General features: G+C 36.0%; 1 protein-coding gene across 1 annotated transcript in view; it reads left to right on the top strand.

Annotated features, from left to right (window-relative positions):
* Positions 1-16,377, top strand: part of LOC129270250 (uncharacterized) — a 117,054-nt gene that overhangs the window by 45,943 nt on the left and 54,734 nt on the right. The window contains exons 18-22 of the mRNA XM_064106038.1: positions 2,856-3,093; positions 6,115-6,212; positions 10,045-10,155; positions 11,198-11,310; positions 13,096-13,339. Coding sequence (XP_063962108.1) covers positions 2,856-3,093; positions 6,115-6,212; positions 10,045-10,155; positions 11,198-11,310; positions 13,096-13,339 — 804 coding nt within the window. The remainder of the gene's footprint in view (positions 1-2,855; positions 3,094-6,114; positions 6,213-10,044; positions 10,156-11,197; positions 11,311-13,095; positions 13,340-16,377) is intronic.

Below are 16,377 nucleotides of genomic sequence, written 5' to 3'. Positions count from 1 at the left end.
TAGTCGACTATTCCATCGTTGACGTCACGGAATAGCACATTTTCTTCGGTGGGCGTTTCATTTTCGACATCGTCGCAAAATAGTAAGAATATGTTTGATCACATGATGCTATTTAAACCAATCAGCATACAGGATTTAATTTATGTAGGATATAAATGTAACTATTATTATTTTTTTAAGTGTTATCTAAATTATTATACTCTGCATAATGTGAGTATGTATATAAGTGATGACTTAATTTTTATCAAAAATTATATCTTTGCAAAGGATTCAAATTATGTTATTGAATGTATTAATTATAATAATAATGATTCCCTCTGTACCTCTGAATAAGAAACTAGATTGAAGGCTCATTCTAAATGCTATATTATTATTGTTTATGACTACTTATACTTTATACTTGTCAATATCTGTTCTGTCGTATAAGATTTTTATTTGTATTTATGTATTTTTGTATTTTAAAGAGGTGTGAAATAAATGAATCTGAATTGTTATTATGACAATAAAATGATAACAGATGTAAACATAAGTATTCATGCAATGATTAAGAACATTACACAGTAAAGATATTCCATGTCTCAACATAAGCATCAAATTCTATGTTTTATTCCAAAATCGGGTTTCATGCCAATCATAAGGTGTGCAGTGGCCTTGAGAAATAGGACACTGAAACATTTCTCAAATTTAGCACTATGCCCATCTCATGATTTTTTTTATCAGAGCCATTCAAAGGAGAATTACTTGTAGGTTCTTTCAAAAATGCAATATTTGAGTGATTGAAAGTTATTTGTTGACATTTTAATGGCCTGCCATTTAATCACTGACTAACAACATTTATTTTGATACATGTAATGTACTTTGCTTGTGCATGTTTCTGCATGTTTATTGTATTTACATTTGAAAGTAGTAACGCATAGCACATGACCATTGATGAGAAATCAGGGACAGCAAAAAGTGTCCAAGATACGATGTTCAGATGCGGGAGTTTTAAAAACTTCACCATGAATTCTATTATCTAACCAGCTGGTTAACAAATGCAGATTAGTTACTAAGCATGTGGTGAAAGAAAAGCAGCTAGACCCCTCTCATTGCTAGGAACTCAACTGCTTCAATTATTATGACCAGTACCATGATTATTGATAAAACAAATGAATGAGCACATTATTTGTTTTGTTAATAGCTGATTGGCATACTTTCCTGCAATTTTGTCTGATCCCATTCCGTCTTCAACCGCTTCATCTATAACATATAAGTCTAATTGCCAATTATTCTAATTACCATCATGTTTGTTTTATTCCTGTTTTAGTTTTAACCTTTCTGTATATATCCACTTGGTCTTACACTAGTTTTAATAGTCTTTGGTGAACTGTTTTTTAATCAAATTTTCTTTTAACAAGGTAAAGATAATAAGATGAAATGGATATTAGACCAACTGGGCATTAGAATGAGTGGATTTTAGACCAACTGGGCATTAGAATGAGTGGATTTTAGACCAACTGGGCATTAGAACAAGTGGATTTTAGACCAACTGGGCATTAGAATGAGTGGATATTAGAACAACTGGGCACTAGAATGAGTGGATATTAGACCAACTGGACACTAGAATGAGTGGATTTTAGACCAACTGGGCATTAGAATGAGTGGATTTTAGACCAACTGGGCATTAGAACGAGTGGATTTTAGACCAACTGGGCATTAGAATGAGTGGATATTAGACCAACTGGGCACTAGAATGAGTGGATTTTAGACCAACTGGGCATTAGAACGAGTGGATTTTAGACCAACTGGGCATTAGAATGAGTGGATTTTAGACCAACTGGGCACTAGAATGAGTGGATATTAGACCAAGTGGGCATTAGAACGAGTGGATTTTAGACCAACTGGGCATTAGAACGAGTGGATTTTAGACCAACTGGGCACTAGAATGAGTGGATTTTAGACCAACTGGGCATTAGAACGAGTGGATTTTAGACCAACTGGGCATTAGAATGAGTGGATATTAGACCCATTGAAGTGTAGATCAAGTGGCTAGTAAACCAAATTAGAGTAGACAGTGTGAGATGTCGACCAACTGCTTGTAGACTTGACTAATAAGCCAGTTCACGGTTAGCTCATGATCAACTTTTCTCAAATGACCTTTGTGATTTTTCATTAGGATAAGCACTATCATTTTCAAATGTAGATGTTGCGGTAGAGTATTCAAATTCTAAGAACAAAAGGCATTGTAGACCAGGTGACTAGAATAGTACATCAGGGATAAAGTTTGGAAATTGCCTGCCTTTGGCACATTTGACTATTGTTTAGGCTACTGTCAAATACCAGTGATTATGAAGGCTCTATTTATTACTCTTCAGCTTGGATGTGATAAATATTTTGAAAGGAATACATTAATAATCATCAAATCACAAATGCCTATGTCAGTGAATTTGAAAGCCACTTTCATGGTTGTCTCCAATGACCTTTTTCTGCTCGTGCAGAAACGGGCAAACGTGCATGCAGCTAGCCTGGCGGCCAGAACGGCATAACAAAAATATGTGAAGCTTTGGAACAGATTTCTTCTCTTTTCTTGATAAGAAGAAAATGCTATGCTTTGGAACGGTTTTCTTTGTTCTTTTTCTCAATAAGATAAAAATGCTATGCCTTGGAACAGAAAATTAAGTGTAAAAATGGGGGTCCCTCAGCTGCACATACCCACCATGCAATATATACTGATTGCCCCCCCCCCCCACCCCCGGAGTCCCGCTGGGAGAACATTTCATAATAGCCGAAGTGGCTTCCCTTGATACATAAGGATTATTATTACTAATCGAAGATAAACCACATGTTCCTTATCTTTTCTCACTACTCTCTTAAAGTCAACCTCGATGTCGGAGAATCCCACGAGATCCGGTCCCCAGGTTATCCTGACTTCTACCAAAACAATGCAATGACTACCTGGTACATCACAACACCTTCAGACTACACCTTGGAAATCACATTCCTTGTATTCAATCTGGAACCAGGATTTGACGGTCTAAGCATAGGGAAAGGTCATACAGCAGGGAGTATGCTGTGGAAGCGTCTTACTGGATTAGAATTATTTTCCCCTATCAGGTATGTGTAGATTAATAATACTGATTGTTTAGTACAGTGTATAATAATAATGATAATATGCAACATTTACATAGCGCTTTATAATACAAATAGCACTGCATGTTATTACCCCAACCTTAGCATGGCTACCCTGATTGGAACTATAATTCTACATTCTCATCAAATGAAAAATCGTCAGAAGGCTTGTAAAAGGGTACTTTCTAAAAGACGATACAACTTTTTTTTGCTAGATTTCACAGTTGAAGAAACACAAGTCAAAATTTACTATATTTTGATTTTTTACACTTTCTATAAAAAAAATATTGAATATGATGACAGTTAATGTGGGGAAGAGTATCTTCAACAATTTTCATCATTTCATTTCAAATATGATTTTCCAATATCATAGACAAGTATTGTTTCACTTTGAGGAACAGAAATTATCATTATCAACTTTTTGTTTGTTATGTTCATGACCAATTAACGTGCTTCAATCATTCGAAGGCATTGAAATAAACATTCATGCTTGAATGAACATGTGGAATGTGAATAGCTCTTTTTTAAATAATTGGAAAAAATGCCATTGCCAACTATGGATATCTGTTACAAATCTTCGGGCATAATTCATTTGATTTGATTTTTATAAAAATCACAATGGCTAATGCTTTAGTGAGCATGCAATATTCAAAAATTATGCAAATGAGAAGAAAGTTCAAGGCCTTGGACCCACTCTGTGCTGTATCGAATGATTATTTTAGTGTCACTCTGAAGCCATGTGCAAAGTTTCATGAAATATGTGTTGGCAGAAGTAACCAAGTGTCCATGAAACAAACCATTTCACTTTCGTCAAAACTTTGATTTCCTCTCTCATAGACATTGTGTACACTATGGGTGCATATGTTGAAGAATAAGTAACCCCCTATTCAATGTGGTACGTGGAGCTTTTTTCAAAACTGTCTTTAGCAGTAATGCTTATCAACCTATGGGCAGAATTCTGTGCAAAAATGAAATCAATTTGTTTATTTATGGATAAGTGAGCACGCATCAAAGGGAGAAAAATGACATTTTCAATGTCACAGACTCATTTTGAGGGGTTAAAAGTGAATAATGGGTCAAATTCAGTTTCAAATGTGATGTTATTGCTGTTGTTTTTCATCATCCATCATTTTCTTTTCCACACACTTTGCGAACCTTTTACACTTACATGGTTGAACAAGCACACTTGAAAACTTGGGAATGGATACTCTTTATATTGCCTAAATTTCTTTCATTTCCATACGATGTCTCAGGATCAGTTGAATTTATAGACAATCAGTGGTGGATCCAGAATTTGAAAATGGGGAGGGGGGCAAAAAATTGGGGGAGGGGAGCCACTAACATTTTCCAATTTTAACATGTTTTTTTAAGCTTATAGAGGATACTACCATTAACCCAAAGATGATACATCCAAAAAAATTGTGCTCACTCAACTATGAACATACGTTATTATAATTTTGTGTGGAGTGGCTTAATGATGGATATTAAAACAGCATTAGCACCATAAAATTCACCCCAATGATTTGATTTACACAAGATTTACACAATCTGAAAAACTACTCTTGTGACTTTCAAAAATGGTCATTTTTGTCTCACCAGACTGTAGGCGCCGCTTTTCCGACAGCGGCGGCGGCGTCAACACCAAATCTTAACCTGAGGTTAAATTTTTGAAATGACAGCATAACTTAGAAAGTATATCGACCTAGTTCATGAAACTGGGCCATAAGGTTAATCAAGTATTACTAAACATCCTGCCTGAGTTTCATGTCACATGACCAAGGTCAAAGGTCATTTAGGGTCAATGAACTTAGACCATGTTTGGGGAATCAACATCAAAATCTTAACCTAAGGTTAAGTTTTTGAAATGTCATCATAACTTAGAAAATATATGGACCTAGTTCATGAAACTTATACATAAGGTTAATCAAGTATCATTAAACATCCTGCATGAGTTTCTCGTCACATGACCAAGGTGAAAGGTCATTTAGGGTCAATGAACTTTGACCGAATTGGGGGTATCTGTTGAATTACCATCATAACTCTGAAAGTTTATGGATCTGATTCATGAAACTTGGACATAATAGTAATCAAGTATTACTGAACATCCTGTGCAAGTTTCAGGTCACATGATCAAGGTCAAATGTCATTTAGGGTCAATGAACTTTGGCCAAATTGGGGTATTTGTTGAATTACCACCATAACTTTGAAAGTGTGTTGGTCTAGTTCATAAAACTTGGACATAAGAGTAATCAAGTATCACTGAACATCATGTGCGCATGTTAGGTCACATGACCAAGGTCAAAGGTCAATGAATTTTGGCCATAATGGGGGTATCTGTTGAATTACCATCATAACTTTGAAAGTTTATGGATCTGACTCTTGAAACTTTGACATAAGAGTAATCAAGTAACACTGAACATCCTGTGCGAGTTTCAGGTCACATGATCAAGGTCAAAGGTCATGTAAGGTCAATGAACTTTGGCCATGTTGGGGGTATTTGTTGAATTACCATCATATCTCTGTAAGTGAATTGGTCTAGTTCATAAATCGTGGAAATAAGAGTAACCAAGTATCACTGAACATCTTGTGTGAGTTATAGTAGTTTTAAAAATCAGCACTGCTGCTGTATTGAATCGCGTGATGCAGGTGAGACCGCCAGAGGCATTCCACTTGTTAATTCAATCTATGATTACTCATGCATCACTCAACCGATCAAGCTCAGGAGTTGCGTAACGAGTGAAGACAACCACCTCCGAAATATATCTCAAAATTATTCTGTTCAAAAGTTTCAGCATTTTGATTTTAGGGGGGACATCCTTTTTTGTTGTGTAAATAATAATGGGTTTTATTAAAAATCTGTAATCTGATAATTGAATGCCATGAATTCCAGGCTGTAAACCATAATCCTTATTATGATTCTAAGCTTTTTGACTCAAGACCGTCATCACGTGTGCTTCATGTAGAAGTTGATGTATCCACTGAACAATTTCATCTTTATATCTACAGGTTCAGTGGTTCTGAGTTTTGGATGGTGTTCACCAGTGACAGTTCAGAAACATATGAGGGATTTCTACTAGAGCTGGAAGTGGTTTCTGAGTCTACAGGTAGGGATCACATATTTGGTTTTTAGCTTGTCCTTACCAAGTAGACATAATAGCTTATGCCACAGTAGGGCATCTGCTTTTATATGCACTGTATAGTGATGGATACTTTCACAATATTGATATCAAATTGAAAATCATGTTATTCAGACTATTGTTGCAGTGGATATGAGCAGTCATATTTTTTTCATGCAAGTATAGAAATGATAATAGAATTTCATTCACACGCTAATTGAGATATCATAAATCGATGTACTACAAATGGAGTAACCAGGAATTATTTGTAAACTGTACATTAAAAACAATTAAGATAAATGAATTATCTAGATGCTGAAAGTAAAAAAAAATGCATAACTTGGCTTTTATAAAATCTAATGAATTATGTATTATATCTAAGAGAAAAGAATAGTCTTTATGTTCCACCTAATCGCAAATTGTGATCAGTCATGCATGAATGATTATAATTCATGGAGTGTGATAGTGCATATATTCATACCTTTCTGTGATCATTGAAGTGTATCTTGCAATGCTTCAATGATCATGACTTATTTCTTATTTTTTCTGAGAGTTGAGATGATATGCTCCAATTTTACATGAAAATTCTTATCCTCATCGTTTTCATTTATTTTGGGAGGAAATGAAATATGAAAATTGATTCTAATTACACCCCTGTACAAAATTCAGTGGGGCAACGCCAGTCAGGTATCCGTTCGTTTAATTTTTTTTTTGCAAAATGCATAATGCCAACTGAAATATTGGGAATTACATATCAAATGAAAGTGTATCATCTCATCTCTCGGAAAATGTATGAAACAAGTCATGACCAGTGACGCGTTGCACGCTACGCTTCAATAATCTCAAGGTCTTAAAGTATGCTTTGTAGCATATAAGGAGTCATTATCGTTCATGCATTACTGATCACAATTTGGAAATAAAGGCCATACTTCTCTTTTTCATTTTTCATATTCATTTTGACCAAAAAAATGAGATACATGTACAGAGTATGTTAAATGCGCATACATTCGTAATTCCGAAGATTCGTTATTCCGAAGGTTTGTATTTCCGAAGGTTCATAATTCCGACGGTTCTTTAGTCCGAAAACGAAATGAGGTTCGTAATTCCAAAGGTTCGTTAGTCCGAAAACGAAGTGAGGTTCGTAATTCCAAAGGTTCATTAATCCGAAAACGAAAAGAGGTTCATAATTCCGAAGGTTCGTTAGTCCGAAAACGAAATGATTAAATAACGTAATTTCGTTTTTGGACAAACGAACGTTTGGAATAACGCCACAAATGTTTGGATTAACGAACCCTTTTACGTTTTCGGATTAACGAACATCGAGGTATAGGCAATTTATGTGTTTCGGAATTACGAACCTTCGGAATAAAGAACCTTAAGAATTACGAACCTTCAGAACTACAAAGTGTAACTGTTAAATGAATCTATTTGCACCCCTTTACAAAAGTCACTGAGGCAACAGCACTCAGATAGGGTTTCTTTACAATAGTTTGCATAAAACGTTATATGGATTGAAATACAAATATTGCATATTAAATGAAAGCATATCATCTCATGTTTTTGGAAAACTAGAAAATAAATCATCATTGAAGCATTGCATGCTATGCTTCAATGATCACAGGAAGGTCTGAAAATATCCATTATTGCATGTTATGGTTCATATTGATTCATGTGTGATTGACCACAATTTGCAACTAGGTACAAAAAAATGGCTATCATGTACTTACCTCTTTTATATGATATATAATTCATTTATGATGGCCAAGTTGGGATTTTTTTTGGTTTCAACATAGTTCATCTTTTCATATTGCATTGTTGTATGTAGTGTACAAATAATTCTTGGAGACACTGTATATATGGGGCAAAATGTGTCATTTGGTGTAGTTAGTGCTAATGTATTAAGGCAGGATGTGTACTAAGTGCACCGTATTCACTCCACGTTACAATATTACCTAATGTATTAAAGGACAAGTCCACCCCAACAAAAAGTTGATTTGTACAAATACAGAAAAATCCAAGAAGCATAAGACTGAAAATTTCATCAAAATCGGATGTAAAATAGGAAAGTTATGACATTTTAAAGTTTTGCTAAATTTCACAAAAAAGTTATATGCACATCCTGATCGATATGCAAACGAGAGGACTGATGGCGTCACTCACTATTCCTTTTGTATTCTATTATATGAAATATGATATATTGTAATTTTCTCCTCATTGGAAGGTGAAATAAGTTTTCTTCCTCCGTGAACATAGGGAATTAAAATTGTTCTAACATTTTATGGTTCTGTAAAACTGGTCCTTATTGTTAAATCTGTAAAAATTGAAATATTGTATAATTCAAACAATAAAAATCAAAAGAAATAGAGAGTAAGGGACATCATCGACTCTCATTTGCGTGTTGCCGAGTTGTGCATATAACTTTTTTTTTGTGAAAAATAAGCGAAACTTTAAAATGTCATAACTTTCATATTTTACATCCGATTTTAATGAAATTTTCAACATTATTCTTCTTTCATTTTTCTCTGTTGATTGAAATCAACAATTTTCTGGGGTGGACTTGACCTTTAAGGCAGGATGTGTACTAAGTGCTCCTTATTCACTCCATGTTACAATATTACCTAATGTATCAAGGCAGGATGTGTACTAAGTGCTCCTTATTCACTCCATGTTAAATATTACCTAATGTATTAAGGCAGGATGTGTACTAAGTGCTCCTTATTCACTCCACGTTACAATATTACCTAATGTATCAAGGCAGGATGTGTACTAAGTGCTCCTTATTCACTCCATGTTAAATATTACCTAATGTATTAAGGCAGGATGTGTACTAAGTGCTCCTTATTCACTCCACGTTACAATATTACCTAATGTATCAAGGCAGGATGTGTACTAAGTGCTCCTTATTCACTCCATGTTAAATATTACCTAATGTATTAAGGCAGGATGTGTACTAAGTGCTCCTTATTCACTCCATGTTAAATATTACCTAATGTATTTAGGCAGGATGTGTACTAAGTTCTCCTTATTCACTCCACGTTACAATATTACCTAATGTATCAAGGCATGATGTGTACTAAGTGCTCCTTATTCACTCCATGTTAAATATTGCCTAATGTATCAAGGCATGATGTGTACTGAGTGCTCCTTATTCACTCCACTTACAATATTACCTAAAGTATTAAGGCAGGTGGTGTACTAAGTGCTCCTTATTCACTCCACGTTACAATATTACCTAATGTATCAAGGCAGGATGTGTACTAAGTGCTCCTTATTCACTCCACTTACAATATAATGTAATCTCTACCTTTTTTTGCTCACTTCATTTACTACTTAACTTACATTTTAGTGACCATTGTTAAATGTCTTGTATTGTATAATGAGTTTTTTTTTTCTTAAGGTTGCCTCTTGTTGTCTTTCCAGTTTTCACCTCTTGCTTTCCCTTTTCTTTTGACTTTCCTTTTTTCTTTCCCTTTTGTCATCCTTTTCCTCTCCTCCTCTTTCTTCCTAATCTTTCACTCCCCCCTATTCTTCATTGGTGACACCTTGTAGTAATTATATCATGGCTTTTGGCATTTACTTATGATACATTTCTTTTTCATCAGTATGAATTTGTGTTGTATTTAGATATTTATTACAATGTTTACTTTATATTTTGTTATGTTTCTATTTGTACATGTAAACAGTCACACATTTCAGTCTTTGACTGCTTGTGATTGTATTTTGATAGTTTTTATTGCAATAAAATCCAATATATATAATGTATTAAGGCATGATGTGTACAATATTAGCTCATTATTTTATCTGCTTTAATGTTAACCAGATTGTGGCAGTGGCTCTTTCAGATGTAACAACAAGAATTGCCTGTTGAATGATACCGTGACCTGTGATGGCCGGGATGACTGCGGAGACTTTTCTGATGAGGAATATTGTCGTAAGAACACATCTTACTTTTTAATGATAAGAAGAACGATAATAATGATAGCTTTTACACAGCTCATATCACAAAATATACTAGGTTTCTTTGACCCCTGTAATCTCACGAATTTCGAGATATGTTTACACGAAATATCCTGATTGATTTAAACACACAATTGCAACCATTGTACATTACATTTGGTTGTAACATCTTGCATTTTTTTGTGGTGCTCATGTGATTGGCAGTCAAGATCTCCAAGGATCATATCATCAATGCACCCTTTGAAATAGATTTGAAAACAGCAAAAATCCAATAGATCCCTCTACTCATACTAACCTTCTGGATATGGAAAGTTGAAAATCACTTGTCTCTCATTTGAATTGTAAGTTGTACCTGATGATCTGTTCAGTTCAACATTAAATTTAGCATTAAGTGGCATAATTTTCCTTACATTTAAAAAAGTTATTACATAGGCCCACATTCTGAAGTTGGGTTTAATTTAAACTCTGGTTTTAAGTTGTGGTTTAAATATGGAAAGCCTGTTAACAGTAGAGGTTCAATGTATCAGCTCATTTCACTCCCAAAACATTATAAATTGCCTGGGAAGGATAAAGTATGACAGTTGTCTTCACCATTAAAGAATTAGTAAAGAGCACAGTAAACATGAGAAGCATTCACTGTAAACAAAATTTTGAAATGTTTGGCTTCCCATAATTTTAGCACAGAGTTAGACCATGGTCTAAGTTAAACCTGACTTCAGAATATGGCCCATAATGTCAAGAAAAGTTTTCTTCTTCTGGCTTCAGTTGCCTCTTAGCAATAAAAAGTTAATGTTCAATATGATTTTATTTGCATTCCTTTTGGAGACAAACAATTATGTATTAGGGTTGCTGGGTGCATTTTGTGTTCAAGAATTTGAAGATTTGTGTGAACACTAATATATTTTGATGCTGATCTTTGTTAAATATGTCTATACAAGCCTAGACTCAAACAGGTAGATGTCAACACCCCTGTAATATCCTTTTTCTTGTTGTGCATAAAATCTTATTTTCAACAGCTTCATGTGTTCCTATTCCAAGTTCTGTGTGTGGACAATTGCCATACAACTTGACATACTTTCCGAACCGCCTGTTTGAGACCTCTGAAGATGCAGTTGCTTATTACGATTTTGTGAGTATTTATCTTATGTATTCTGGGGGGTGTTTCACAAAGATTTAAGTACAAATTAGAGTCGCGCTTAAATACCGAGTTGCGAACAGTATGAAAGGCTCGACCGCATTGGTCAGATCGTGTCATGAGGACACGCACTAATGCCTATCTATCAATAAGGTCGCGCGTTGCATATCATGTACGCGTCAGCATTTAAGTGCGACTTAAGTCATACTTAAATCTTTGTGAAACACCCCCCAGGTTACACACCACAGGTGACTATTGGGATAACCTTTGTGGTCGCAGATCTTTTTCTACCTGATTTACTTTTTTTGTCTCGACCATGGGTGGTTGCCAGGGCATTTATGTTTGGGGGTACGTTCTCTGATCCTCTGTCCATCCCATTTTTGTGTCTTGTTGTAAAATAATTTTAAAAAGTATACATTTAGCAGTGACAATATTCTGGTAATTTTTTTTATGTAGTTCAAAAGTCACAGTGGTCATTATATATCTGAAAATATCCTGCTCTCGCGATAACTGAAGAAAAAACATTCACTCATTTGACTTCAAACTTTACTCATGTGTGCTAGATATGCACAGTATCGAAATATAAATAAATAGCAAGATACAGAGAAAAATGTAACAATTGTAAAAATTGAATAACCATAGGAAGATGGTATCACAAAGTTAAGATAGAATGCTGTATATATAACAAGACTATGTATATGTTTTGTTGGAGTCACTCTTGAAATGTCATGTGAAGTGGTTACTGTTAGCTGATACCAGATTTGTGATGGGCAATACACATCGGTTCTTTGCAGCTCAGCAAATTTAATTATACCCTCAAAGGTGATAACTGACATTCTTTTGCTCGATTTGATCCCATGGACGTTATTATTAATATTTTCATTATTCATTTGACCAATATAAAAATTACAAATACATTACATCAGAAAAACAATTACAATTACACAAACATGCAAAGAAATACAGGAGTGGCAAGTGGGTCAGGGGGCACAAAAGTGAAATTCATATCGAGTTGTTGCTCAGAGGCATCTGCCTCCACTATACAGGCCACTCCCCTGATATTAGTCAACTTGAAGATAAACAGCTTTTGATTGCTAATATTTTAATATGTTGGCTTCTGATTTCACAAATTCCAGTGGAATAAATAATATTGATATTACAAATGATTTATGTTGCGCACTTTCTATCTTAATTAGATGCTGAAAGTGCTTTAGAGCAAACGAGAAGAAAAAAGACCGTACAGGTTCAAACTTTACAATGAATACATAAATGTTCTGTCAAAATGTAAGGTTATCCAGGTGTGTCTTCCGGTTGCCCCTGATGGTGGTCACTTACGTGTGGGTTTTCAAACTCTTTGGGAGAAAATTCTGCAGGGTTGGCTCCACATTAGCAATGCCCATTCCCCCATGATTACTTTGAAACCGGTACTTGTCATAGATTAGAAGTTGAGCATCATAACTAGGATTTGTGTTGGTTGGTGGTTATGAATCAAAGGTTTATTATAGATAGGCATTGTACATGCTGGGACTTCTAATTTCCATCGTCAACAAGTTAAAGGGTCCTGCAAAATTGTTAGTTGCACATTGGAGTTGAGATTATCCAATATATCCAATATTTTAAGGAATGGAACTGAGTTTTCTTATCATGGATGGGTAACTATAGCAATAAATTACTCGAACTGCTATATTTGCTATTGACATTAAATGCTTCTTTCCCTTTTAGCTTTGATATAACCTATCATTAACAGTCAACTTTTTATGTTATGGACCATGAACATAGCTATTTCAGGTAAACGGTATTGGAACTTGTCATCCAAGGATGTCAGACTTTGCTTGTAATATCCTGTTCCCGGAGTGTACTCATCATGGCCCAACCATCCGACCATGCTACAAAGATTGTGTGAATGTGACACTGCATTGTAAAGACATGTATGAATCTTCCGGTGAACCTTGGCCTGTGGATTGTGGAGACTTCTCAGACGCAGAGCAAATACCTACTGGATACTGCCGGGGAACATCAACAGGTAAATATTACAGTATTCGTCTTCTGCCACATGGTCTACTTTCATTAAGTCTAATGACGCACCGTCCAACAATTTGTCTAACAACCATTTGGTCCAATAATCATTTGGTTCAATCATTTTGTCTAATCACCATTCCGTCTATGACCATTTCATCTCATAACCAGCTGGTCTAATATCCATTTCATTTTCGTTCATTTTGCACAATTAACACTTAGTCCAATTTGACCGAATAGTATGTGGACTAAATGGCATATTGGACCAACTGGTTATTAGACAAAAATGGAGAGTGGACAAATTTTCAATTAGACCGTGTGGATAGTTAACAAACTGATGGTAGACCAAATGATAGACAAGCTGGCAATTAGACAAGTCGGAAATAAACTTGAATATAACTATATAACTTGATTTGGGGAAAATAGTCAAATTGCTTGGTCTAAGACTTGTTTTACTCTAATTTGGTGCTCTACTAATGCAAACGCTGCCCCAACGTCAACACCATAAGTTCAAAAGAGAACTTGAAATTATCTAATGCATTACCAAGCCCACATCCTAAGGGGCCACCAATACAAAGTCACACATGGGACAGAAAACCCCTGAGATTGAAAGCCTGTGGGTCCAAGACTATATAGGCAATAAGAGCATTGGATCCTGTCACTATGTTATCAACACATGACCTCAGGGGGCCATTTCATCAAGCTGTTCATACATTTCACACAACGTGAATGTCTGGTGATCTTTCTTTCCTTCGAGTATTTAGTCATTCATAACTTACAAATTGTTTGATAAAACTCCCAACTGCACTGAACAGTAATGACGCATATTAGAGTGAATATTGTGTCGGGCTCAAGAGCCTTCATTGTCTAGTCTCTCTTAGGTGATCCCTTCACTGTTTTGGAGACTCCTAGAATCGAATAGAACAAATCCAAGTCCGGAGAGTTAGAGATTTAGCACAAAGTTGGAGCGGTAGTCATAAATTTTATGAAGAAAGAAGAGAGATTTGAGAAGTAGACTATTATTCACTTCAGATAGGAGACCAGATTGATGAATTAATAAGGTAGCACAAGAAAATCGGTGTGGATCATCAACTGCATACAAGTCTAGGTACTCCTGGTGGTCAGGAAGACACTCCCTGACTCTGCGTATGAAGTCCTGGCAGAGAAGACCAAGAGAAGGGCAACATCCGACAAAGTGTTCAACTGTCTCATCGTAAGAGTCACAGAGAGGGCAAGTATGGGTGGGAGACTGTCAGGAAAATGCTTGCACACAAAATAAATGGGATGAAACTATTGCATTAAATTAAAGTACATGTTTATTAACATAATATTCAGCTAGCAGAATAACATTATTTACCACCACATGTGAAATCTTTACAACAACATGTAAAATGGGAGTGAAATGTAAATAAACTCCAAGTGTAGTCCGCGACAGAATAAGTAATGCAATATGTTCTATATTATAACATCATCTCACAATATACCGGACCGGAATGGTATTAAATCTATTTCAAGTAGGAAAGGCTTTATTTAATATTCCAGTTCAATCTGAAGTAGAGCAATGCTCATTGATTCAAGTTCAGGTGTAGTCAACAGTACATGGTAATCAGCCGCTTTGGATTTGGTGAATTTGGTAATTGAAGCAGCATCCTTGGGATACAGAAAGTCCACCAAAGGTGTGTGACCAGCATGGGGATGAGACCACCAGTATATGCCCTAGAGCCAGACAGGGAGTAGAAAGTATGGGGCCAGTTCCGATGATGCTGTCAATCGGATTGTACCGTGAACCAGGTTTTGAGAACCAGATTCCAAGATGTTAGTGACTGATTTTTTCTTCAACGATGCTTCCATTGACTGTCCTGGAAGATTTTGCAGGATGTTTGGTGTTATTAATGGCAATCACTGCACTTTTAGAAGGGTTGATTTTGTAGTGCCAGAACTTTGCATAGCTGAATGTGACGTCAAGCATCAACCGAAGCTCGTCTGAAGAGTTAGCTATAAGTGTGACATTGTCGGCAAGAACAACAACGCCAGACAAACGGCCATCTATTGAGCTTCCAAGGTTCTTCCCTCGCAGTTCCTTGATCAATCCGTCAACAAATGCGGTGTACAGTAAAGGAGACAGGACCCCAACATGACATTTGCCTTGGGTGATGGGGATTGAGTTACTGGCCACACCCTTCAAAAAGGCCATGCTTTCGATCCCATGGTACATGGATTCCAACATGTCCTGAATGCAGGAGTATAGCTGGGATGACTTAAGCTTATCAAAAAACACTCTATGCCACACCGTGTCAAAAGCCTTCTCTGCATCCAAAAGAGCAAGGTATGTAGGGGGTTGCAGTGTTCAGTTCGATGATTAACTCAAGTGAAATAGATGTGAGGGCGCATGAAAAACCCTTTCTGAAACCAAATTGGAGCTCATCAGGGGTGTCGCTGATGTAAAGCTGACGTACCAGGTGCGGTTTGAGGCAGAGTTCAAAGAGTTTGCATAAGACAGATGTCAGGGTAATGCCTCTGTAGTTCCTTGGATCATGTGGGTCCTTCCCTTTACCCTTGTGGAGAGGGAGAATAAGAGCTTGCTTGAATATTTTTGGACAGTGAGCATGATGTAAGAATGTGTTGTACAGGGCAAGTAGGAAATGACGAGCTGTGTCTAGATGCTTAAGATGTTCGGGAGAAACATTGTCGGCACCAGCAGCCTTGCCCATCCTGAGGTGCTTGATAGCCTCATCCATGTCATGTGACGTAATTTGGATACCGGACTCTAAAGGCGACCGCACACCTTACGACTGGTCTGCGACCCGATTTTGGAACAAATCGCATTTTGCTCATTTTCTGAAGATGTGAATGGAACATATCATTTCATTTGAGGTTAAAATTAATTGAAATAATAATATTATAACAATTTTGAAAGATTGCAAGTCCTTATTTTGGAGTAAAGTCCAAATTAGTTTCAAATCGTAGCCAATCGTACGACTGCTATGACGTCATTACGACTAGATATTAAATTCGCTTTTATTCTAAGAAGGATGACAGCATAGT

This window comes from Lytechinus pictus, chromosome 10, assembly GCF_037042905.1.
Source record: "Lytechinus pictus isolate F3 Inbred chromosome 10, Lp3.0, whole genome shotgun sequence".
Classification (NCBI taxonomy): Eukaryota; Metazoa; Echinodermata; class Echinoidea; order Temnopleuroida; family Toxopneustidae; genus Lytechinus; species Lytechinus pictus.
This window is presented reverse-complemented; position numbering and strand designations above follow the sequence as displayed.